At 34.6% G+C, this 24,047-nt stretch overlaps 1 protein-coding gene across 3 annotated transcripts in view; it reads left to right on the forward strand.

Annotated features, from left to right (window-relative positions):
* The first annotated feature begins 2,246 nt into the window (after positions 1 to 2,246).
* LOC136849152 (DCC-interacting protein 13-alpha-like) overlaps positions 2,247 to 24,047 on the forward strand; it is a 53,286-nt gene continuing 31,485 nt past the window's right edge. For all 3 annotated transcript variants that reach the window (XM_067122230.1, XM_067122232.1, XM_067122231.1), the window contains exons 1-11: positions 2,247 to 3,137; positions 6,943 to 7,101; positions 8,307 to 8,381; positions 9,928 to 10,044; positions 13,299 to 13,421; positions 15,602 to 15,780; positions 17,990 to 18,154; positions 18,431 to 18,616; positions 19,102 to 19,243; positions 19,590 to 19,786; positions 21,730 to 21,842. In XM_067122230.1, the coding sequence (XP_066978331.1) occupies positions 3,078 to 3,137; positions 6,943 to 7,101; positions 8,307 to 8,381; positions 9,928 to 10,044; positions 13,299 to 13,421; positions 15,602 to 15,780; positions 17,990 to 18,154; positions 18,431 to 18,616; positions 19,102 to 19,243; positions 19,590 to 19,786; positions 21,730 to 21,842 (1,516 nt within the window). In that variant the 5' untranslated portion in view covers positions 2,247 to 3,077. The remainder of the gene's footprint in view (positions 3,138 to 6,942; positions 7,102 to 8,306; positions 8,382 to 9,927; positions 10,045 to 13,298; positions 13,422 to 15,601; positions 15,781 to 17,989; positions 18,155 to 18,430; positions 18,617 to 19,101; positions 19,244 to 19,589; positions 19,787 to 21,729; positions 21,843 to 24,047) is intronic.

Genomic DNA, 24,047 nt, shown 5'->3' on the forward strand with positions numbered 1-24,047 from the left:
GTTAAGATGTTAAATGGCGTTTAATCAGAACCGATGAGTCTGTCTTCTACGCAGCATTCCCACGCTAGCGACGGATTCTTCTCCCATATTCTTTAAGGAAGTTGGTCACAAATCCGGATGGTATTACGTTAGAGGTTTCAGGAGTAATGTAAGAATTAAAGACTGCTGGACTGCGTATACAGTATTTCTAAAGAAGAGAGGAAGAAAAGACACTCTTTTGGAAATGATTGAAAAGATAGTTTTATTTTTCTATTAGCACCTATTAGCCAAAAGCTGTTAGCACCTATTAGCCAAAAGCTGTATTAAAGAGGAATCGCATGAAAAGTATAATGCAGTATGCATTACGATGAGAAATCCATGAAAAGTTATCATTAAGGTATACCATTAATTCACCTTACTAATTATGAGCCCCAAAGTGCTCCTTCAATTTCCTTAAAGTAAGAGAAAATGGCTTGGGAGCTCTAACAACGAGAAATAACAGATTGACAAAATTGCATTGCAAACTTTCCTTCATTCTTCTTTTTTAATAAAACTCAAAATGATATACAGTTTTTATTATAATACAGTAGAGACTTGTACTTCTTTTCAACACTGCAATTTTACCTTGTTGCTATTTATATTCATATTCATGTTTTATTTTTTATTTTCTCCATCAGTTTCCTCTTTCTGTACATATTGGTATTTTATTCTGTTGAAGTTGGCTTTGCTACTTCATGGCATTTCCTGATTCATAATAATAATAATAATAATAATAATAATAATAATAATAATAATAATAAATAATAATAATAATAATAATAATGTTCATTCAGCAAACAGAATTTGGTGGAGTTAATATAAAATAAGAGACACGTTTAAATACGAAAGATACAGTTAGATTCTGCATCAATGCATAGTAAAAATAACACTACATAAGAAAATGTTCCCAGGCGATTTCTCTATCAGAATGTTATATGCCTTTAAAACCTACGGAACATATCTTATAGAATTCGCAACCCTACCATCCCCAACACCACACCACAATCCTCCCCCACCCTAATTCCCGTCACGCCCTTTCTCGCCCTCTGTTTGTCTCCTAAGTCATGCTTTCTTGTTGTTATTAATCTAGATAACAAGGAGGCATGTCTTTATAAGTCGTTGTTGATCTCACTGGTATTGTAGGTTTGTGTAAAAACGTTGATACTGTTACCATGAATGATATCTTCTCTGCCAAGAGGTTTTCTCGTCTCATTTGATCCGACTGCACAAGGCTTATAAGACTCGGTGCAAGTTTTCCTACTGTTCACTTTTTTTTTGTCAAGTAAAAATTTCAAGGGATACAAACTTGAATAATTTTACGTGGCTAATTTTTCGTCACACAAAATACTCTTGCTATGAATATATATAGTTGTACTTGAGCTCAGCAAAGTCGATATTTAGCCGTTTGGACTACCGAGTATCCTATGCCTTTAGTGGTAATGCCCTTATAATCACAACATCCACTATGGCAACCGAGTGTGGCATTTACTGTTAGCCACCCATCCAAGTAGTGACCAGAGTGGCCAGATGTGAAGCGGTCGCTTTAAAGGCTGGTATGCAAAGTTGGTCTACGATCTAAGTTTCGTCTATATTCATTGTAAAACTTAGTTTATTAGTAATGCAGCGGAGTAAGATTGAAAAGTCATTATAATGTTTTGAGTGCATAAATGTGGGCTACCAAATGACCAACTAGGAGTATAGATACTTGGAAGAGGAGAGAAGTAACGTACACTCTATCACATGCTGTTGAGCTAAGCAGTTATGATGAAATTCCAAGGAAAACTGTGAGTGGGCGTGAAGCTTGGGCATAGCCGAGTGGGCGAGGGGAGGGGGGAAATTCGGACCATTTTCCACATCCCAAAACTGACAATAAATTATTGAACAAACCTGCAAGGAATGAATAATAATAATAATAATAATAATAATAATAATAATAATAATAATAATAATAATAATAAGAAGAAGAAGAAGAAGAAGAAGAAGAAGAAGACGAAGAAGAAGAAGACGAAGAAGCAAATTGGTCAACAATGACTCAACAGAAAGTAACCTCTTGAAAGTGCTTGGTAATAAAAAAAAAACCTTTTTGGTCGTACATTGTTGTATGATAATCATTATTCTTAAACATTCTTTAAATCACGTACTCAGTTTGTTCTAAGTTTTCTTGCTCACTCTAGGAAGAATGGTAGTGGAGAGAGAGAGTCATAACTGTATTTACACTTCCACTTTAGTCTATTGTAGCCTAAATGGTGCTGTGATGGGACATTTTGAAAGTGTAGTAAAATGTTGCGTATATCTATCTCAACATGTTTTCACACTTTTATATAATTCGAAAAAAAGGTTTCACAAATAGCTACGTCGTTGTATGGAATAAATACGAACAAAAAGTTGGTCGTTTTAAAATCTCGCACTTCAATTTTTTTCCTGTCGTTGCAAGTCTGAATGTCTGTATGTTGACAGCCGGGTCCTATCCGTCCAGTAATGACCTTTTAGGGCAGGGTCTTCGTGGTTGTCATGTATGGGCGGGGTTGTTCCTTGCATCCGAATTGTTATCCTGACAGAATCATTCAATTATTTTTTATACTTTTTAATTATCGAGGCGAATTTTATTTTTAAAAGGTTTAATATATAAATTAATATCAAAATAAGCAAAATAAGACTATATTTGTTCTGTAAATAAGAATTTTTTCTTCAATCAACTGAAGCAACCGTTTCCCCATTGCTCATCAGTTCCTGTCTTACAAGTAACGAGTTCCCCCCGCAATTTCCATTTCCTGTAATTATGTGAATAAGTCACCTTGGAGATACTAACGCAAGCACCTGGTGCCATGCCAAATATACAATTATATACGATATAAAATATACAATATACGCGATCTGACTCATCTCTGGAAATCACTGCTGTCAATAGTAGTAGTAGTAGTCTGCGGTAACGCTGTAGCTTCTGTCAGCTGATTGGATCAACAACAAACGAGATCGCATTCAGTTTTCCTTCGATTTGAACGTTCGCGACGCCCTTTGCAATCGTTGCTCGGTTGCAAACTCGAAAGAAAGGCTCATAAATGGCAGTGCCGACATATGACAAGTTGCCCTTGGAAAATGCATTGGAGGATTCGCCCCAGGTAATATGGAAGCATCCTTTGTTTTTGTTTGTAGCGTGATGCCAGATGCCAGTCATCTCGTATATCCCGTGGACAGGTTTTAAGTCTTGAATGATTTTATACAATTTTTCTGATAGACATTAGCCCTTCGAGATGGTAAATTTCATAAGTCCATACCCTATCGTTGACGATAGGGTATGGACTAACCTACCGTGGAATAGGCTAGGCTAGTTTTGGGTAGGTAAGGTTAAGTGGGTAGGTTAGGTCATGTTTCTAGTCTTAGGTTATTCTGGTCTGGGCAGCTGCTTTTTGGAGTTGGCTTAGAATACATGCAAAGTAGTTTTATGCTAGCATAAGCTGTGTCTCTTCAATCAGTGGACTAACTCCTTTGCTCCTTAGGGGGGGGGGTATTACCTTCAGTGCACCTCACACAGTGCACTGTAGGCATTACTTGAGGTTCTTTGCAGCGTCCCTTCAGCCCTAGCTGCAACCCTTTTCCTTCCTGTACTGTACCTCTTTTCACATTCTCTCTTCCATCTTAACTTTCCACCCTCTCCTAATTATTGATTCGTGTGGAACTGCGAGGATTTCCTCCTGTTACACTTTCAAACCTTTACTGTCAGTTTCGATTTCAGCACTGAATGTTCTCACAGGTCCCAGTGCTTTGGCCTAAATTCTGTATTCAATTCAACTTTTCAGTCTGGCCTATTTCTGTGGTCACCCTCAAAATATAGCTTTGTCTAGCGTAACCTCTCCCTTGCAGGCTAGTAATTAGTTCCTGATCATAACTAGGAGACACTTGGTTGAAAATGTATTTTTGAAGTTGTTTTGTATATAATGTATGTACTGTACTTATCATTCATCTAGAGCCTACTCAATATGGAAGAGTTGGTTGCAAGTCCTTTTTAACGAGCCTTGGCGAGAATTTAGTATGGAAGAAATGGTTGCAAGTCCTTTCTTACGTGCCTTGGCGAGAATTTTGCAAGATGGTAAACTCATATATTGAAGTACAGCATATGATATATGATACTATTTGTTTTTTAACTATTAATATAAAGACATGGAAAAAACAAAAGCTGTGGTCAACACGACACGCTCAGCATTAAAAAAAAATTATACAGTATAGCCAAAATAAAATGAATAGGCTAATAGCTAACTCTCTCTCTCATAAAAAAACTAGAAAATTTACTGGGCACTCCTGTCATCCCCCTCTTCATCCTTATTTCATGTTTTAAAAATTTAGGATGAAGTCACAGTGTGTAGATGATGAGATGAAATGAAGTGAATGGCACAGGGGCATCTTAGGGCAATGATCATTGCTGGCATCAAGCCAAGTTAGTCTAAACCTACTCGTGACTGGCAAAACAAATTCAGTTTTCATGGTCTTCATAATGGTATAAATGTGTATGATGTCAAGTAAAATGTTTTTGTCAGTACAATATTATTAAAGATTATTTTTTTTTATACAACCTAACCACACCCTCCACGATGTTGTACACGATAGGAACTGTTTTTTCTAGCTTGGAAAACATTGCAGTGTTATGAAATCATTGTAATAATACAAAAATCAACTTAAATGTGACTTTTGCTTAATAAAGTGTTCCTTTTTTGCCATTATTTCCCCAGATATGCTTGATTTCTCTGCTAATTAGTGTAGGATTAGCTCTGTTTATCTGCCAGGTAAAATTGTATGATAGGCTAAGCCTAGGTTACACTGTTTTCATATTTAACACAAGTTTTGTGGCTTTCATATCTAGTCAGCTTTGATGCTTTGTAATTGAATATAATACTGTATAAACTTAAATATGCTATGGTTACCTAGGCCATCCAGTTGTGCTTTGGAAAATATTTCTATAATACTGCAGCAAATAGTTCTTCCTACTAAATAGGCTATTCTGTTTATTAGGCCTTTGGGGCATTGCCAGTTTTCCATGCAGTTTATATAATCTCAAACTACTAATTCCCCATGGGCATGATTAGCTTGTCTGGTACTTATTTAAGTGGACAATTTTTTTCAACTAGGTTCACTAGTGAACAGTATTGTGTATTTTTCAAGATAAAGATCTTATGTTTTGATAAAAATACTGGTACAGTATTACGAATTGTAGGTTGCTTATAAATTTGATAGAAACTAAACCGTAATTTTGTTACTGTACATCAGCAATACAAGAAACTGCTTTGGCATTGTCAATTTCTATTTCAAATAGAAATTTTTGAAAGTGTTAGAAATTTCTGGTCAGTTTGTGTCAAATCCGAACATATTGTCATCCCATGCAGACTTCTACAATACTACAGATTACTGTATTGGGAATGGCTACCTTTCCTCATGAATTGACTTGAGATCATAGAAATTAAGGCTTGGCAGTGCTGGTAATTTTTTTGGTCAAATGCTTAGATAACAGATGAAAACAAGTAAGCATTGAAAAAAATGCAATATAAGATTTTTTGATTGTTCAGTTCCTATGTGAGATTAAATTCAAATATTGTAGTATTTTTTTCAGAGTATTAATAATACTGGTGCACTTAGCTTTGCAACCGTTTAATATGTGACCTCCTAGGTTGGGTGGTTAAATATCATTTGATTATAAGCTACATTATCAGCTATTGTAACCTAGATGTAAGATAATTTCAGGGATGTTAATAAAAAATATGCTTGCTGTCAGGCTACTTGTGTTTGCTTAGACTAGGCTTAAGAAAATAATTTCCTGAGTAGGTCTAAGCTGTAAATAGGTTCAGGGTAGGTATTTTTAAGCTAGTTGCCATTTTCTTCTAGTGCATAGCTTACTGGTACTGAATATTAAAACTTGGGCAGTTTTTAGTTTCTATCATAATGATTATAAGCTGAGTGTTCATCATGAATATTGTAACCCTTTCACATGACAAGATTCTGAGTGGTTAACAGCTAACTTACAATGACTTCTTGTGTATGCTATGTCTTTTGACTTGTTCCATAGAATTTTATGATTTTGTTATGATTACCACTGCTAATGGTTTGAGAAATATGTAAGATTGATATATCCCCTTCATTTAGAGTGACCTTTATGCTTATTATTTTTCATCCATTTCTATAATTTAAGTAACTTTTAATTTAGTGCTGATATCTTTAGAAGTATATGTGGTTTTTATATATCCTTCAGTTATGCTAAGCAACAATACTGTCATCCTATTCACTGTAAAAAAATGTATGCTAGGATTTTCAAGTCCCTAGTAAAGAGGTCTGTGAAAGTACTTTGTGATGTTGAGATCAGAAATATTCTTAACATCCTTTTTGCCTTGATATCCTCAGGTAAAGAAATTAGATGCAGTAAAAGCTTCCTGAGTACAAGAGTGCTTTGCAATAATGAAGGACTTCCTATATCCTTCACGTCTTTATAACATCTGATACTGTATTCTTGTCCTTACATAAATTGTAGCTGCCTACTGAGAACCCTTGTTTGTTAACATGTTGAACTCATCATTTTCATGTTAAGTGGGCTTTTATTTTATAAATTGTAATTTAGTCATAGAGTTCAAAGGTCAGTAAAGAGTTTGTGCCATGGTTTAAGTATCATAGGCTATATAATAGTAAATTTGTTAGATTTTTATAGTTGTATTTTATGTACATGGGCAGCAGTTAATTAGTTCAGGATATGTGGTTGCAGGATACTTAAAGAATACTTTTTTTCTCTGTTTGAACCTGTTTGATTTGGTGGAGAGAGAGAGAGAGAGAGAGAGAGAGAGAGAGAGAGAGAGAGAGAGAGAGAGAGAGAGAGAGAGAGAAATGGGTATAGAGAGAGATAGGGAGAGCTAAAATATGCTTGCAGGGTCTAACTTTCAATATTTACAGGTTCGTTCCCTTGTGGGGGTGTTCAGTGAAGATGCACGAATGCTTCGGGACTATGTCACAAGTCTGCATCAGCTCTCATCAAAGTTGGTAGCTGCCCATAACCAGCTAACTTCAGTGTATCAGGAATTAGCCAAACATTTGAAGTCATATAGTACACTGGTAAGTAACATTTTCACTTACTTATAAAGTGACTTTCAAGTTAAATTTCATGTTCTGAACATTACCATTTCCTTTGACTTTTTTTTTTTAAGAAGTAATAAGTTGCAAGTATTTTCAAGGACTTCTTTTTCAATGATAAGTACAGGAGTAATTTGAAGTGCTGTTGCATCATTCTGTGTAGGAGATGACTAGTATACTTAAAAATATACTTCAAAATGCCTGCTATTCCAGTACTGTAGAGGCAGAAGGAGCATGCCGTGGATTACTGATTAGCAGATTATGATAACTGAGTAGGTGATTAGAGCAATCTCTCATGCAGAGCTCCCTCTCTTAGTCACCAAAACCCTCCCTCTCTTTTATTTATCCTTATATCTTATCTTTGCTTGACTCATTTAATGCATTCATGTATATACATTCACTCTTATTTATTTTTTCCATAATATATAGTAAATATCACATTTTATTTGGGGAATTTTCTGTATTTTTAAGTTATTTCTCTAATTGTAGTTCATTGCACCAACACCCAGTTGCCATCATAGATCTAAGGTTTTTATTGTGTTTGCTGAAATAATCTCAGTGACATGCCCTATGGGAATACAGTAAGGGTTTACTGTACTTTGACAATGAATGACTAAAATATTTTTTTTATTCACTTAATCTACCCCTCAAGCAGGCACATAAATAAACATACCTGCTCATTATTATATGAGAAGTAATCCAAATATGGACATTACATCTGACTGAAATCTCTTGTTATCAAGCCCTGTCTTGATGGTAATAGTAACCGGTTTATGTATGCTGAAGTATGCAAGGGGATATGCTGCCTCCATCCAAAGAAGCAGATCACATTTTTAAAATCTATTAGTTTTCAGTTGATGTGAATACATTTAGAACCATATGTTTTAGTTGTAGAGATACTATAAACCCATTTTTGAACATGCAGTGTGCTCCTCTATATGCTACCATTATTTTGTATGTATACAACCCAGCCATGCTGCTAAGGAATGCCTTTATCACCTACCAACTACTTTTGATTATTAGGTAGTAATTCAGGTTGTGGTATCTCCACCTCAGTGAATGTGCTATCACAGATTTGTAAAGCAATATATTAAGAAAGTAGTCTTTTGAATTTTTGTTTAAATAGTGATTATTATTATCATCAAACTGTAATGTTGTTATTAATGGACATGCTTTGTTCTCCACAGAAATTTCCAGTTGACAATGATCCCGAGGGAGTTATTTCAACAACTCTGCAGCAGTTTGCTTCTTATGTGTCAGAGGTGAGCCAGTTATTAGTACATGAAAACTGAATCATTGAAATTTCTTTATACATCACATTTCATGTTGAACATTGTTGTCATTTTGAATCTTAAGTTCCACTAAGTAGACAATAACTGGGTCTAGACTCCCATCTAGATATCAGTAATTATTACAGATTTTTATCTTAGTTACCAAAAAATGAAGGTGTACTATGGTCTCTGGTAGCATCTGTCTCCAACACTGATGTGTGACTGGCACTGCATCTTGTAAGATGCATAGTTTATTTGACCTTCAATATCTGTGACATTGTGACTGCCTTCAGTGTCAGAGGGTACTCATTGAGAAATGCTGTGAGAGTAAAAGCACATGAATATCCACCAAGTGATTATTGTATCTTGGGTAGGTAGATTAATGTTAGTAACTTGATACTTTTTATAACTCAAGGGTAGTCAGAGATACTGTTTTTCACTAAAATGGCAGGAGAAGGAAACACACACACACACACACACACACACACACTCTCTCTCTCTCTCTCTCTCTCTCTCTCTCTCTCTCTCTCTCTCTCTCTCTCTCTCTCTCTCTCTCTCTCTCTCTCTCTCTCTCTCTCAGCAAATTAAATACGATACTGTACTTGTGTTAAACAGTCTTTACTTCTATTTTATTTCAGTTCCTATGATGTCTTTTTTTTTATTTCCCATTAGTCTTGCGATAGAGAAAGAGATGAATACAATTGTTTTTGCTCCTGTCAACATTTGAATAATTTTAAAAACAAACTGGAAACTGTGAAAGGATTTGGTAGCACATGTTGTACATCCTCAGAAAACCAATTACTTAGATACCTTCATTACCTTGAAGGTAGGAAAATTAGAAGAGAGACAGATCCATAGAAATAAATCTGATGTTAAAGACCACATCCTTATCAGACTAGTTGCAGAAGAAAAATATATATCAAAACAATTCTAGCCATGAGACATTGATATAGAGATTACCAAAAATCCATTGAAGTATACTGTCAATAAAGGAAAGTGCTCTCTCCTTCAAAAATGAACCAGTGAGAACAATTAGAAAGTATCTGATGTTACTGTTTATGTTTTGTTGTAGTTTACTTTGTACCATTGATTTAGGGGACATGAGTACATATGCAAAATCATTAGACCAAGCTAATTTGAGGGTTTGCTCGAGGATGTTGTTTAATTAATGACAGTAAATTAGTTGCTTTAAGCAAAAAATTAAATAAGCTGGAAAAGTAGCTCTGATGAGAAAACTTAAGAGGTAAAAAATTTAAATCAGATTATGTACAGATTGACAGTCAAATATCAGATGGTTCAGCAGTCAGTATCCAGGGTGACTCTCGACTGCTCGGATTTGATGTTGCAGCCCAATTGCCAACTGTTTTTAGGGTGAGGTTGCTGCCTGACGGGTGTAGCTTGATTTTTGGATATATGGTACCATTTCAAAATTTCTTATCTTAAGTTGGAAGTCTCGGTCTATTTGTCTTATTGGAAGTTGACTGATTAACTGCCTAAATTGGAAATATTCTACTTTGCATTAATTTTATATTTGCAGATGAGTTCATGGGAACACATTGTAGCAACACAGATTGCAGATGGAGCAGTATATCCTCTTTCAAGGTTTATTGACACTGAACTTCATGAGATGGATACGATGGCATCCCTTTATCAGGTTAGTCTTTCTAAAATTTTTATTTATTTGGCTTTATGTATTTCATCACAGACCCATTACTTATAGTTAGCCCTTCCCTTACAAAAGAGAGGAAGAAAATGGCTTTTATGGGTTGGTCTTGGGCTCTTGAGAAGCAATCCACCTCCTTATTTTTGTTGTCTGTAAAAAAGATAACTACTCTTTTTAAATCCCCTTATCCTTAAGATGACTGGAGGGATTTTTAGAGGATTATTCTACTTTTCATTTCGCCTTTCATTTTCTGTATTTGTTATAAGAACAATACATTTATAGCACTAATTTCATTCATGTAGAGCAATTAATATAGGGAAAACTGAAGAGGTCACAGGATGGATTTTTTGTTTCATATTTCGTTTGTGTGTAGAGCAGTTAACCCTTAAACGCCTACTGGACGTATCATACGTCGACTAAAATTGTCTGTTGGGTGCCAAGTGGACGTACCACGTCGTCGACTACAAAAATTTCAACCTTCGGTCAACTTTGACTCGACCGAAATGGTAAAAACGCAATTATAAGCTAAAACTCTTACATTCTAGTAATATTCAATCATGTACCTTCATTTTGCAACAAACTGGAAGTCTATAGCACAATATTTCGATTTATGGTGAATTTCTGAGAAAAAACTTTTTCCTTACGTCTGCGCCGCGTAACTCAGCCGAACATCTCAGAAATTCTTTTGTCATGTTGTCGTAATGTTTGCATCGTTTTACATTAGTCGTTACATAAACTTTTATATATGAAAATGTGTGCAATTTCATGTAGAATACAACAGAAAATAGCTCATGGTTGTAGCTTTATCAGTTTTGAAATATTTTCACATAAATCACGATAACTGCCAAAATTTCAACCTTCGGTCAACTTTAACTCGACCGAAATGGTAAAAAAAACGCAATTGTAAGCTAAAACTCTTACATTCTAGTAATATTCAATCGTTTACCTTCATTTTGCAATAAATTGGAAGTCTCTAGCACAATATTTCGATTTATGGTGAATTTTTGAAAAAAACATTTTCCTTACGTCTGCGCGGTAACTCGGCCGAACATCTCAGAAACTCTTTCATCATGTTGTCGTAATATTTGCACAGTTTTATATTAGTCGTTACATAAAGTTTTATATATGAAAATGTGCGCAATTTCATGTACAATACAAAAGAAAATAACTCATGGTTGTAGCTTTTATCAGTTTTGAAATATTTTCATATAAATCACGATAAATAGAAAAAATTCGACTTTCGGTCAACTTTAACTCGACCGAAATGGTCGAAAACTGCAATTGTAAGCTAAAACACTTACAGTCTAGTAATATTTAATCAATTAGCTTCATTTTTCAACAAACGGGAAGTCTTTAGCACAATATTTCGATTTATGGTGAATTTTTGAAAAAAACATTTTTTACGTCCAGCGTTAAATTCATGCATCATTTTGTGATAATATTTTCTCTGTGTTGCTTTGATCGTTTTACAATTTGTTATATACCAAAATCATCGCAATTTAGTGTACAATACAAAGAAAAAACAAAATAACCCGTTAGCTTTAACTGTTTTTTCTCACAGCGATTTGTATAAAATTATATATGAAAAAAATTTTTTTGCGCTGTCATATATTTCAATATTTATATATGATAATGATATTTTTCCATTTCTGATGGTTGCATACTAAACTTCAGGCAATGCCAAAAAAATGAGCCAAAAATGAACTCTTAATCTTAAAAACTAAGCGTGCTGTGATTTTTTAAAAACTTTTTTCCGCTTTGGCGCTAACTCACCGAATGCCGCCAGCATATGGGAGACGTTTTTGTAAATAGAGGCTCGGTATTCAAGGGTTAATATAGATGGAATAGGCATATATTTTATTTATATAGGGTGAAGAAAATGAAAGAGAACAGAATGGATTTGTTGTCCAAAATTAGTGTGGCCTCTATGTCTTGTACACTAATCTTTGATTAGTTTTTAAAATTTTGTTGTAAGTTTTCAGTTACAGTGTGATATGTACAGTATGCATAACTGTACAGTACATTACAATAAAGAATAGTATACCTTTGATTATGCAAACACTTGTTATGTGAACGTGAACCTGCCAGTTATTTAGACAGAATTTGGAAACTATGATACTGAAACGAAAGTATATGAATTGTAATAAATGTAAATAATTGGCATGCACAGTAGCCCTCAGCTTATCAGATCTCAGATGTTTGAGTGCTTTACTTATCTGCCATATTTTTATAGGGGTTTTATGCTTAGTTACTTTAGAAGTTATACATTTTGTTGACAAACTCATGAATTGAACAATAAAGTTTAGGTTAGCATAGGACTTGAGTTACAGTATGTATATTGTATTGAGTTATTGTTGGCTGTGGATACCCATAATTTTCATTCAAGTGTAGTCTGTAGTATAGGTTTTGTTACTTATCACACATTTCTGCTTGTCAAAAGACCAGATCCCAATGCATCTCAGAAGGATAGAAGCTACTGTATTTAAAAGTTTTAAGTGTTGGGCATATCTTTGGATCTGATTTGCTATTGAATATAGTTTAAGCTGAAATGTGATCTGTTTTGGAAGAAGTATCGATAAATTTTTTGTACGTACTGAGATGGGTAGCTGTTTTGGAAAAATTTTCCAAGCTTATAACTGGATCTGGGACTTTTAATGATAAAACACTCTCTCTCTCTCTCTCTCTCTCTCTCTCTCTCTCTCTCTCTCTCTCTCTCTCTCTCTCTCTCTCTCTCTCTCTCTCTCTCTCTCTCTCTCTCTCTCTCTCTCTCTAATGACTTCTTAGAAATTTGTAATACTGATCAGGAAACAAACATATATAAATATCTAGAAAAAAGTAAAGTTAATACAGTATATTAGACAAAATTAATATGGTGGACACCATACAAATAAGTTTTTTCACTAGGAATTTTTCTTCTCCAGTCCTACAGAGTAACTGGTAAAGGTCAACTTGCTTTGCTAGTACATATAGAAAATACAATGCAGTTGAGATGTATGTTGTTCTATCATTTATGAAGTTGAAATCAGGGGATAGCTTCATATACAAAGATCAGTGAAAAATACGTTTATAAAACATTGATTGGCGAGATGTAAAATGAAAATTTTGTATTATAGTACAAAACATTGGGGCTAATTAGCCTAATGTCTCAAATTGTTTATATAAGCATTTTGTTCTTCCTGTAAGAAATTCAGTAACAATGTACTTGGTGAACTAAGCAGGAATAAATTGGGTTTTCTTCATTTCAGAATGCAGGATTGGACTTGGAAAGGGCTGTGGCTCGATATAGCAAATGTCGTCGTAAAGATCCTGAACTAGAATATCGTGAATCAAATGAGGATGTCTATGTCTCCAAAAAGAAATTCCATCAGGTATGAAGTTAATTGTGCACCATTAATTTTATCATAAATTACTTGATGACAGCATGATAGTTGTCTCCAAATCAATCAACCTGTAAATACTAATAGTACAAGCTAGAGATTGAGCATCAAACAGTAATTTCTCGAGTAATATTGTTGAGGGCTATATCTCGATGTAAATGCAATTTGTTTTTCTCCATGAGTGTAAGCTGCTATTATCTATATATAGGTCACCTAGTGCTGGCTAGCTTTAAGACTGAGAGAGTTGTATTCTAGCAATGAAAGCTTGAGAGCATATTTTATGTATTTCTTAACCCTAAACAAACACACCTACATAGGATGTCAGCTTCCGGGGGGGGGCCTACCATTTACCGTGTACTTTGCATGACTTAAGATGAATGGCACTCAAGGTTCTTTGCAGCATCCCACTGGCACCATCTGCATTGCTTTCTATCTTTTACTTCTCATCTGTTCATTTTGGTGTCTTCCCTTCCAACTATCCACATTAATGTACTAACTGTCCAAGTACTTTTAACCATCACTTGTAAGTTAAACTTTGCTCCATTTTGCTCCATTTTTTACTTCTCTTTTGAGATAAAAGCCTTTCAGTAACACCTAGAAGAGTGCAGAAATTTGATTCAATGATCTCGCTAAACTAATTTTTAACAATATCATTAGGAAGCAGAGTAAACTTTTGTCCAGATCGTATGGAACTGGGTAGCAGGTAGTTGTTATATTCATTTGTGAATTTCATGCATGTTATGAAGAGATGACTTGTGCTTGAAATTGAATACTATTTAATAGCAGTTCACCATGATATTTAGACACAGAACCTGTTGCTGAATCAGACTTATTGTTAAGGGAGTGGGAAAATATTGAGAGTGCAGTTTATTGGGAACATAGAACATAATTTGCATTACCTCCTATGGTGGATAGCTTGAAGATGGTGAATTCTCAATGACCTAAGCATTACCTCCTATGGTGGATAGCTTGAAGATGGTGAATTCTCAATGACCTAATATTAATAACTGTAGGTACCAAATTTTGACATAAAGCAGCCTTTGGGCAAGAGATGAAAGGGAGCTGCTGCGTCTCAGCAAAATTAAGTGTTGTCAGAATTAAACACTTGTTTATGTAAATAACCACCTTCTGTAATTATTTTCTTAAATTTCTGCGAACTCTGTGGAAGCTTCAAGATCAGCTGGAATACTCTGGAACCTTCAGCTTGTGAAGCTGCCCTTGCCTTAAAAACTTATCAAACTCTTTCATCACCTTTGCCAAGTACTTTCTGCTTTGGCCTATCGCAAAGACTGACTTGATATCTCTTTAGCAAGTATAAGATAACTTGAGTGAAGCCATGCTTTATACACTCATTAGTCCACTTAAGGAACAGATTTTTCATTTTATCCATAAGTGTATGTAAATTAAAAGAGACGTTTGTTACGAGCAGAACAACTAATAATTTTGGCAACTTTGAATGGGAAATGTGGCCATATTCAGCATAGACACACACAAGGTCTTTATTTTATTTTGACATGATTGAAGCACTTAATGATGTCCAATTTTACATTTAACACAACCTTCCAGCTCTTGTAGGCTTTTCTAATAGGGAAGGGGTTTGGTGCTACCACTTTTGTTTTGTAGGGTGCATGCGCTTCCTTTATGACTGCTCACTTTAGAGCACTGACTTTGTGTATGGAAATTCCTAAGGTAAAGGTTACTGCAGGTTGACAGATCTTTATATGTTTCTTTGCCAAGTCTTTAAAGAGAGTGTAGTTGATAGTTTGTTAAAAGCTGGTATAAGTTTTTATATGAAATACTCACTAGTTTGTTTAAAAAGTGAATCTTTGCAAGTGAAAAATTTGCTGTTTGGTTAAATGCTGTTGAAAGTACAGTGTGTGGAAATGCTGTGTCCTAGCAAAGGAAATGGCTGAAAGTGATGGAGCTATGGGCCAAAGGGATGAAGCAAAGAACCTTTTATGCATTTAGAAAAAGAGGGCTTTAGTTTAGCACCAACCACACAATAATATACAGTATTAAGATTAAGAAAATGCTATTGAAGCTCAGCATTTCCCATGTACATTTTCTCAGAAATAATTATTTTATTTTGTAGATTTCAAAATGTGTATTTTGTCTTTTATAATGAAAATGCTTATTCTGTCTCTTATAATGACATTTCTGTTGATCAACAGATGGCTCTTCACTATTACTCAAAACTTAACCTTCTACAATACACACAAAAGTCTGCTTTACTTGAACCCATGTTGGGTCTTTTGGTGGCTACCAGAGCACATTACAATATGGGTCATGACACACTTGTGGTTCCTGAGGTAGAGGAGTTTCTTGCAAATATATCTGTATGTGTTAAGAGGTGAGTTTTCTGAGGTTCATGTGTATGTTTAAAGAGGTTTGGTTAAATATTCTCTTTCAGCATTACAACCTTTTATACAGTAAACCCCCAGTATTCGCGGTCTCACAATTTGCGGACTCATGTATTCACGGATTTCTCTTTGGAATGTATCTACCCATTATTCACGGTATTTTTCACTGAGAAATATTCACTAAATACTGTATTTTCATCTCATTTTCACTTTTTGTGATAAAACTATTAAAATACTCAAGTAATGCTCAAGTTACGATAATTCACCTTACGATAATTCGATTTTGCAATGGGGTAAGCAATTAATACCGATACAACAATATTATTTATAAAATATTTTTAAATTTTGCGCAGGCGCAGGCAGCAGCATAACCAGGCAGTGAGAGAGACCAAATTACAATAGACAACTTTTCCTCCATCTCTTTATCCCATCTTCTAGTTAAAAAAGTAAAAGAGAATGATAAAAGTGATGTTAGTAACATTACACTCCTGCGTAAATGTGTACAGTCATAAACAACCGACCAAGAAACTTGTTTTGCTTATAACCGAATCGGATAACAACAGCCGTTGACCTGGTATTTAAACCATCGTACAATAATAAACAATTACCATAGGTTATGGCACAAATGACGTTAAGTAGAATAGGACTGATATATTTTTCCATTATACCCTTATTCGGTATGGATAAAAGATTGCCAAGGAAATATACTGCTAAATTTAAGCTGAGTTGTAGCTGAAGCTGAGAAAACAATGTTCAAGTTGCTAATGACTTTACTGTAAATTATTGTGCATTGGCAACATGGATGAAACTTGATCGTAATTAAAATGGGAGAGAAAGTATTTTCATCAAAACTACTGGGCGTGAAAGAACACATTACAGTACTGCTATTTTTATGCTGATAAATGATAAATACTTAAAGCTCATATTATGATGAAATCAAGTGAAAATAGCGAACGGAATCTTGAATTTTTTTACACAAAACAAGCGCCCCCAAACGGCCATCATCATCTGTTAACGAAAATAATAGATAAATTGATTTCACAACAAGACATATTTTAGTTGTATTTCGACTTAAAAACACTTCATATAACAAAAAAATAACCTTGCCCTTTATAAATAAAATATCTAAACTCTAGAGATTCATTTACGCTAACTAGAAGCAAGAAAAGCGCTCTGAACTGAGTTAAATGCAGCGAAATAAACACCGCATAAACATTTCCAAACCAAAACATTGATCACTATGATTGCAGTTAGGATACAAAAGCAATATAAGAATATATACAATATTATTGGATACAGTGAATTAAGGCATAACATTTTAAAAGATCCATGGAAAAGATGTATATTCGTTATGTTGATGTTTGTATAATATGATATGTGAATATAGAGTAGAGTATAATGTAGGCTACGCTACCGTGTATGTGTACAATGTACCATAGTGTAGGCTAAGCTAATTCTTGCTTGTTATTCAGTTTCTCTTTGTATTGAATTATCATAAGTCACTTTGCAGGAACCTCCAGAATTAGCTGATATTAATAATTACTGTACTATACCTTGTATGTAAAGAGTATATTTTATAGTGTAGGCTAGCTACCATATATGTATACATGGTACCGAATACCCTAGTGTAGGCGATGGTTTTTTTTTTTTGGAATCAACCCCAATGTAAGTAGGATAATACTTGTATAAGCATTTTTAGTTTGTTTTGTGTGTGTTTGAGCTATCAAAATAGGCAGTTCTAAGATGTTTTGTGTGTGTTTGAACTATCAAAATAGGCAGTTGTAAGAGTTTTTTGAAGGGTTCTAGGTATTCGCGGGTTTTAGCTATTTGGGGGGGTGGCAGTGTGGTACGCATCCTCCGCAAATACGGGAGTTTACTGTATATTTGATTGTAAATATGACCAAATGGTCTTAAGCTTGTTCTAATGGGTTTTTGTAAGGGTTCGTACCAGTTGGAGTATTTAGAATTTAATAGATCTGTAGCATTTCTTCTTAATGCTGGCATCACTTGAAATGCATATCTTAGCCAAATTGTTCATCATTTTCCCTTTATGAAGTTATTGTAATTTATATCATATGTAGATTGGTTGCTGTTGCCAGTGTTAGAAGTTATAGTTTCACGCTAGAAACCATTAATAATGTATTTAAGGTTTATGAACTTTATATAACCTTAGCAAGTAAAGTACTGTTTTCTTCCCAGTGTACAAGAAGATCAAAGCAAAGAGAGAGAAGAAACTTTGGAACTGATAGATTCTATCATCACTCAATCTCAGCTAATGTACTATGCCCAGCCTCCTCCAGATCTCGCTTGTATGCCTCCAGACACAACACTAACAAACAAAGGAGGCTATCTTAATGTCCAAAAGTAAGTGCAGTATGTATAATTGCCAGATCACACTGCATATTTGTTGTGAAATTTCTTAGTTTCATGATATAAGGACCATATATTTTGTGTGGAAATTTGGTTTATACTGTAGTTTTTTTCATTTGTAGAAATACATAATTTAAAGATATATACAATATAATGGCAGTACCTTATGGTACATAATGTAACTGCAGAAATTTTATTTTGTCAGGAAGAATGAAACCTTATCTGTGGGTAATGAGAATATGATACCTTATATTGATTTTTTGTTGCTAGGAAGTACATGGGTGTAATGAGTTCATGGGAGCGGCAGTTTGTGTTTTTAGAAGGCGGAAATCTAATGGGGGTGCTGAAAGGAGAAGCGGCAGGTTCCTTATTGCTGGAAATAGACAGCTCTACACTTGTTCATGCTACAGATACAGATGACCGTCGACATGTCTTCCAAGTTGCAACAAGCAAAAAGTGAGAACTTTATTGAAATTGTATACTGTTAAGTGTTTGACTTTAATTTATAATGCTATGTACTTAGACATTAATTTACAATGCTACAGATTTTTTGTATTCGCCCAGTAACCTAAATTAGGAAGAATAGTTGAGTCTTGTATGTATAACTTAATTAAGCTTGAAGGTAAGTAGCCTGCAAACCATACAGTATTTGATGTTTGGCTGCATAGGCAGGGCTACAATATTTTAGAAGGTTGCTAGTTAGCTGGGTTATAAGCATCCCTACAGCATGTTCATGTAGGGAATGGATAACTATACCAGAAGAATTATTTAAATTCTGTGCCTGCTTCTGTATGGTTTACATTTGTTCCTTTATGTGAATATAGTATTATATGGTAATCACACACAGTTGTTTACTTTTCAGATGATCCTTTTGGTTTTTGTCACCCAGATTTGTCTTGAGGTGAAAGACTAAACTAAATAAGTCCAATATAATATTTCAGGTCAGTTACCCTGCAAGCTCTTAATGACCGAGAGAGAGATGAGTGGATGCTGACCATTCACAATTGTGCAAAAGATGGAGGATACGTCAAAGAGGAGAAGAATGCTCAGCCATCTTTGTTTTCTGGAGTAGGCCAATTTTTTGTAAGTTTAATTTTGATTGGTACATAAATATGTAAGACGGTTTGGTAACGAATAAACTTAGATGAACTTAACATCTAAGAGGAGAATTATTACAGATGTTTTTGTAATTGGTTAAATTTTCCACTATGATACTGCCATATCTTTAAACCTTGGCATTAAATGCTAAGAGATTTAGTGCAAATAAACTTTTAATTACCTGAGACACTAAATATTATAAAAGTTACCTGAGGTTCTAAATATTATAAAAGTCTGCATTAAAAGTAAAATAGAGATTTCAATATTATGATGTACTCTATATTTATAATGGACAACAAGGAGCCCACTGATAATTACCACTATATGACAGGCTGATAAATTCCATTCGATGGGGTCTACACCATCTACCCCAACTGGAGTCACAACCTCTACTTCAGCATCTTCAAATGCATCAACAGCAGCAAGTGTTCCCCAGGAAGGTGCTATTCCAGATGATGCACCTATTGTTTTTGACCTGCTAACGTCCCCAGAGGAGACTGTTACCCTAAATCTTGATGATGAAGAAGGGTAAGTGCAGAGGAGGTATAATTCTTTTTAGTTTCTTTCAGCCATAGAGAGTGGTATTATGAGCAGAAAAAACATACAGGCAGGTTACATTAATTTTTGGCCTTCATAATTTTGAACATTATCAATTGTGGAGGCTGTAAGAAAACCAAGTTTTGGGAAAAGTTATCAAATACACTAACAGAAGTGCCCTAGGTAGAGGGTGTTCTATAGCTGTTGCTATGAATGCTAAAGGTATCATTATCATACCTGAGAACTTGCGGTCAACAGTTCATCCAGTATATCAGACATGGTGGTCGTAGATATATGGAATATACCTAAATGTTCATGAACAAACAGAATTGGTTTAGGGGATATGATGTGAGGTTAAAGCTTTGGAGAGAGCAATGATAAAAGAATAATTGTACTGAAATTCTGCCAGAATCAAAGATTAAAGATACTGAAATGTTTATGAAGCTCAGAACTTTAGAGCAAATAAGGGTGGGCAAACTGAGGTAGATTTTATTGTGATTGGAAGTAAAGGTCACATTAAAGAATAGTACTACCCTGTTACACTAGGTGAGGCATACAAAAAGTAACACAGACTGTGGGCACTGCTATTAAGTAAGGGAAAAATTTAACAGAGAGAGAGAGAGAGAGAGAGAGATTGTCTTTAAATTCTGACGGAAGACGGATAGGGAAGATAATGGAAAGGTATGCAGGGAAGGCCAAGTGGCTGGTGGCATGATCAAAGGGGAAGTCTAGGGGAGATAGAATCCAAATCTTAGTGTAGCAGAGGAGGGAAGCAATATTTGGAATTGTAAAGTGGGTGATGAATAAAAAAAAAAAGTAGGTAAAAGTGTTCACTTTGAAAATCTAATGAATGCAAAATAGAGAATGGTGACATGATAAAGATAAAAAAGAATGCTTCATATGAATATAAAAAAATCTTGAGAATAAGAAGCACATTGGTAGAAGCAGGTGGAGAACCAGTCTTTCATGAACTGACCAGAATGCAATACAGTTTGAATGAGTTGGATTAGAAGAATTTGGATAGGATATTACAATGATGACATACGAAGGTAAGTGGAAAATGTACTGAGGCATGAGGTAATTGAAAATACTGGGACAGTATTAGAGAAGTTGCTGGAAAAAATGTTGAGAAAAATGATAAACTTTGCAGTAGTCTGTTTGACTTTATGCCAGAGAAGTTAAGAACAGCAGCAATCTTTTATAAATAAAAGTAAAAAATTTATATAATTTTTGTGGACCTTATGAAGACAGTTTGATGGGCGTTACAAAAACAGTCATACCTAGAAAGACACTTTGAATAAGTGATGGATTATATCACAGTGAAAGATGTTTAGTGAAGACAGTGGGAGGTGTATTAGAAGAATTTGAGATAGAGGTAGGTTTCCACTCAGGATCTTGGTGGTGGTTTGTCCTTCATTGCTTTTTCATATTAATGGAAGAGGCTAAATAGAAATGGAGAAAGTAGGTCGTTTGGAGCTGCTGTATGTAGATGACTTGATGTTAATAGGAGAATCAGTGGAAGAGGTCTTGAAGATGTTAGAATGAAATGGAAAAAAGAGGATTGAAAGTCATGTTGAGCAAAACCAACCCTTGAGACTTTAAAGAAAATATAAGAAAGAGGATGTTGCAGTAAAGGTGAATGTGATATGTACAAAATACAGTTAGAGTAAAGGAATTTTGGTGCCCAGAATATGTAAAAAAAGAACTGATGATGAAAAGTGGCTGGTAGACCTTACTGTGGTTGTTATATTGTCAAATTCTAGATTATCAAGCAGTAATTAGAATGCAGTATGGAAACAAGTAGCAACAGCATGGACAAAAACTTTGCTTGAAACTATATATGGCTCATGTTTTTCAACTTCTTAGATTTTTTATCTAATATTAATCTTCGGGGAAGCAGAAATTAGTGATGAAACTGGTATCTTAATTTTCAGGAAAACAGAAACTAATGATGAAACTGGTGAAAGTGCAGCAAATAACGAGGGGAAAGATAGCCATTTTTATATTGTCCGGTTTCTTGGATGTATGGGTATCAACGTTGATAAAGGTAAGTTACAAGAGGTGATGCTTTTTTTTCTTTGTGCATGTAAATTTATGGGAAGCAGATATTTTAGCATTTAAATAGTTTTTGTAATATAAACTAATGGTCTAGATTAGGTTTTTCTCTTCAGTAAAGCATGAAAATATGACTGATTTATGGGCATTGCAAGTAACTTTTACAAGAACTCAAATTTGTATTACATGAGCATTGAATGCCTCTGTATTTAACTTTGGCTGTCATGCTTTAGATGGAGAACCTTTAGTCAGGAGGCATATGCTATTGAATTTCATGTCTATTGACTAGATTACAGTACTTGAAAGTCATATCATGATTAAGCAGTTTACTTCCTTTAGCAGTACAAAGTTTATTCGCCTTTTGTGTTCATTGTAATTTATCTGATCACAACTGTCACATAAATGCTTGTTTGGGATAGTGCCCTTCTGTTGGTTGATTTAAACTTATACTTTCTTGAATTTGGTGAATGGGTTTAGGTACACTGATTATGTTCATAAAGTACTTGAGTTTGCTCTAAAATACTGTACTGTACTGAAGAGAAATTACAAAAGTTTTAGCTGTAATGTAAGTAGTTCATTACAGTCAACCCTCAAGTATTTGTGATGAAGTTCCTTGATACCTGGGAGTAGTTGAAATCCACAAATAAGTGGATACACCTGTTGCATTCAGCGTTGCCATCCAGCAAACGCAAATACTGTTTTCACATAGCCTTACAAAATTACAGTAAAGTGTTGTATATTTTACTAATATATGAAAAATTCTAAGGCTGTGAACACATTCCATAAAACTTTCGGCCCTTTTCTGTCTTCTTATGTGTATCTACATATTAAAAGTTATAGATTGTAATTTGTCCTTCAGCAAAAAAGCAAACCAGGGTGCAGAACCAACAAATACAGGGGATTGATGGTATTCATTTTAAACAGTAACTCATCTAGAGTAAGACTGAAATTTGATATAATATAGTCCTTACATGTATGATACAATGGAGTTACTGGTATAGATTTCCTAAGAAAAATAATTGCTCCAACAGTGTCCAGAATATCTGTTGATTAAACTTTCCCAAAATAAACTAAGACATTTTTAAGTTGTTATTACCTATAGTATTAAAACCATAATAATCCCTTCACAGGAACGTTTTAAGGGATATACTATGTTGCCTTTGTGCATATGTGTGGATGTGTGTTAATGTTTCTTACATACAAAAAGACAAAAGTTCTTTATATCATCTTTTGAAAGGGTTTTTTAGTGTCTTGTATAGTTAAGGAAACCTCAGACAGATAAGATGTCTGGAGACTGATTTAATTCAGTTTATGAACTAATTAGATAACAGGAGAATTATCTGAGTTATTTACATATTTTTTATGTATATTGCGTTCTTTTGCAATATATATTAAATATTTTACACTCATTATGGCACAAATAAAAAAAATCCTGTGTATGCCATGTAACATTCTTTTGCTTAGACATTAACCAAGTGATAATATCACTATCCATGTAAGAATGTTTGGTAATATGTTCATATTTAGTATATTTCAATCTCCTGCTTTATAAATGTCTTTCTTTGCCAGTCCCAGCAGGTTAAACTATTCCAGTATTCAATCTTCACTAGAGTTGGTAATGTTCACTTCTCATGTTCCTTCACTGTACACATAGTCTCTGTAACGTGATTTTGGTAATTTTGCCATTTGTATCTACATTTTCATAGTCATTTATCATAAGTGGAATGCTAGTTTTTTATTATTATTACTTGGTTATTTCATCATTGCCCAAAATAATCAACGTTCCTTAGCCAAGGACAAGATTTAGGCCTTAAATGTACAGGCAGTCCCCAGTCATCAGCGGCCTTGGTTATTGGCAATCTGGTTTTATGGTGCTTGTCTAGTGATGACAACTGGATTTTCGGTGCCAATACGTGCTGATTCCCAATTATCTGCGCTGATAATCCCCAGTTATTGGTGCAGATAACCAGGGATCGGCTCTATTATCGCCTATTTTTGGTTATCGTTACGCTGTCTGGAACGGAACCCCTGCCAGTAACTGGGGACTGCCTGTACTGTGATTTTACATAGGACTCCCGGCAGGCATTGCAGCATTTTAGTGACTGCCCAAGGGTTATTGTGACAGTAGCTGAGTTAGAGGACAGGATCAAGGCTTTTAATAATGCCCAGTGACAGGGCAAGGATCACAGCTTTGGTA

Source organism: Macrobrachium rosenbergii, chromosome 20 (genome assembly GCF_040412425.1).
Source record: "Macrobrachium rosenbergii isolate ZJJX-2024 chromosome 20, ASM4041242v1, whole genome shotgun sequence".
NCBI classification, from domain to species: Eukaryota; Metazoa; Arthropoda; class Malacostraca; order Decapoda; family Palaemonidae; genus Macrobrachium; species Macrobrachium rosenbergii.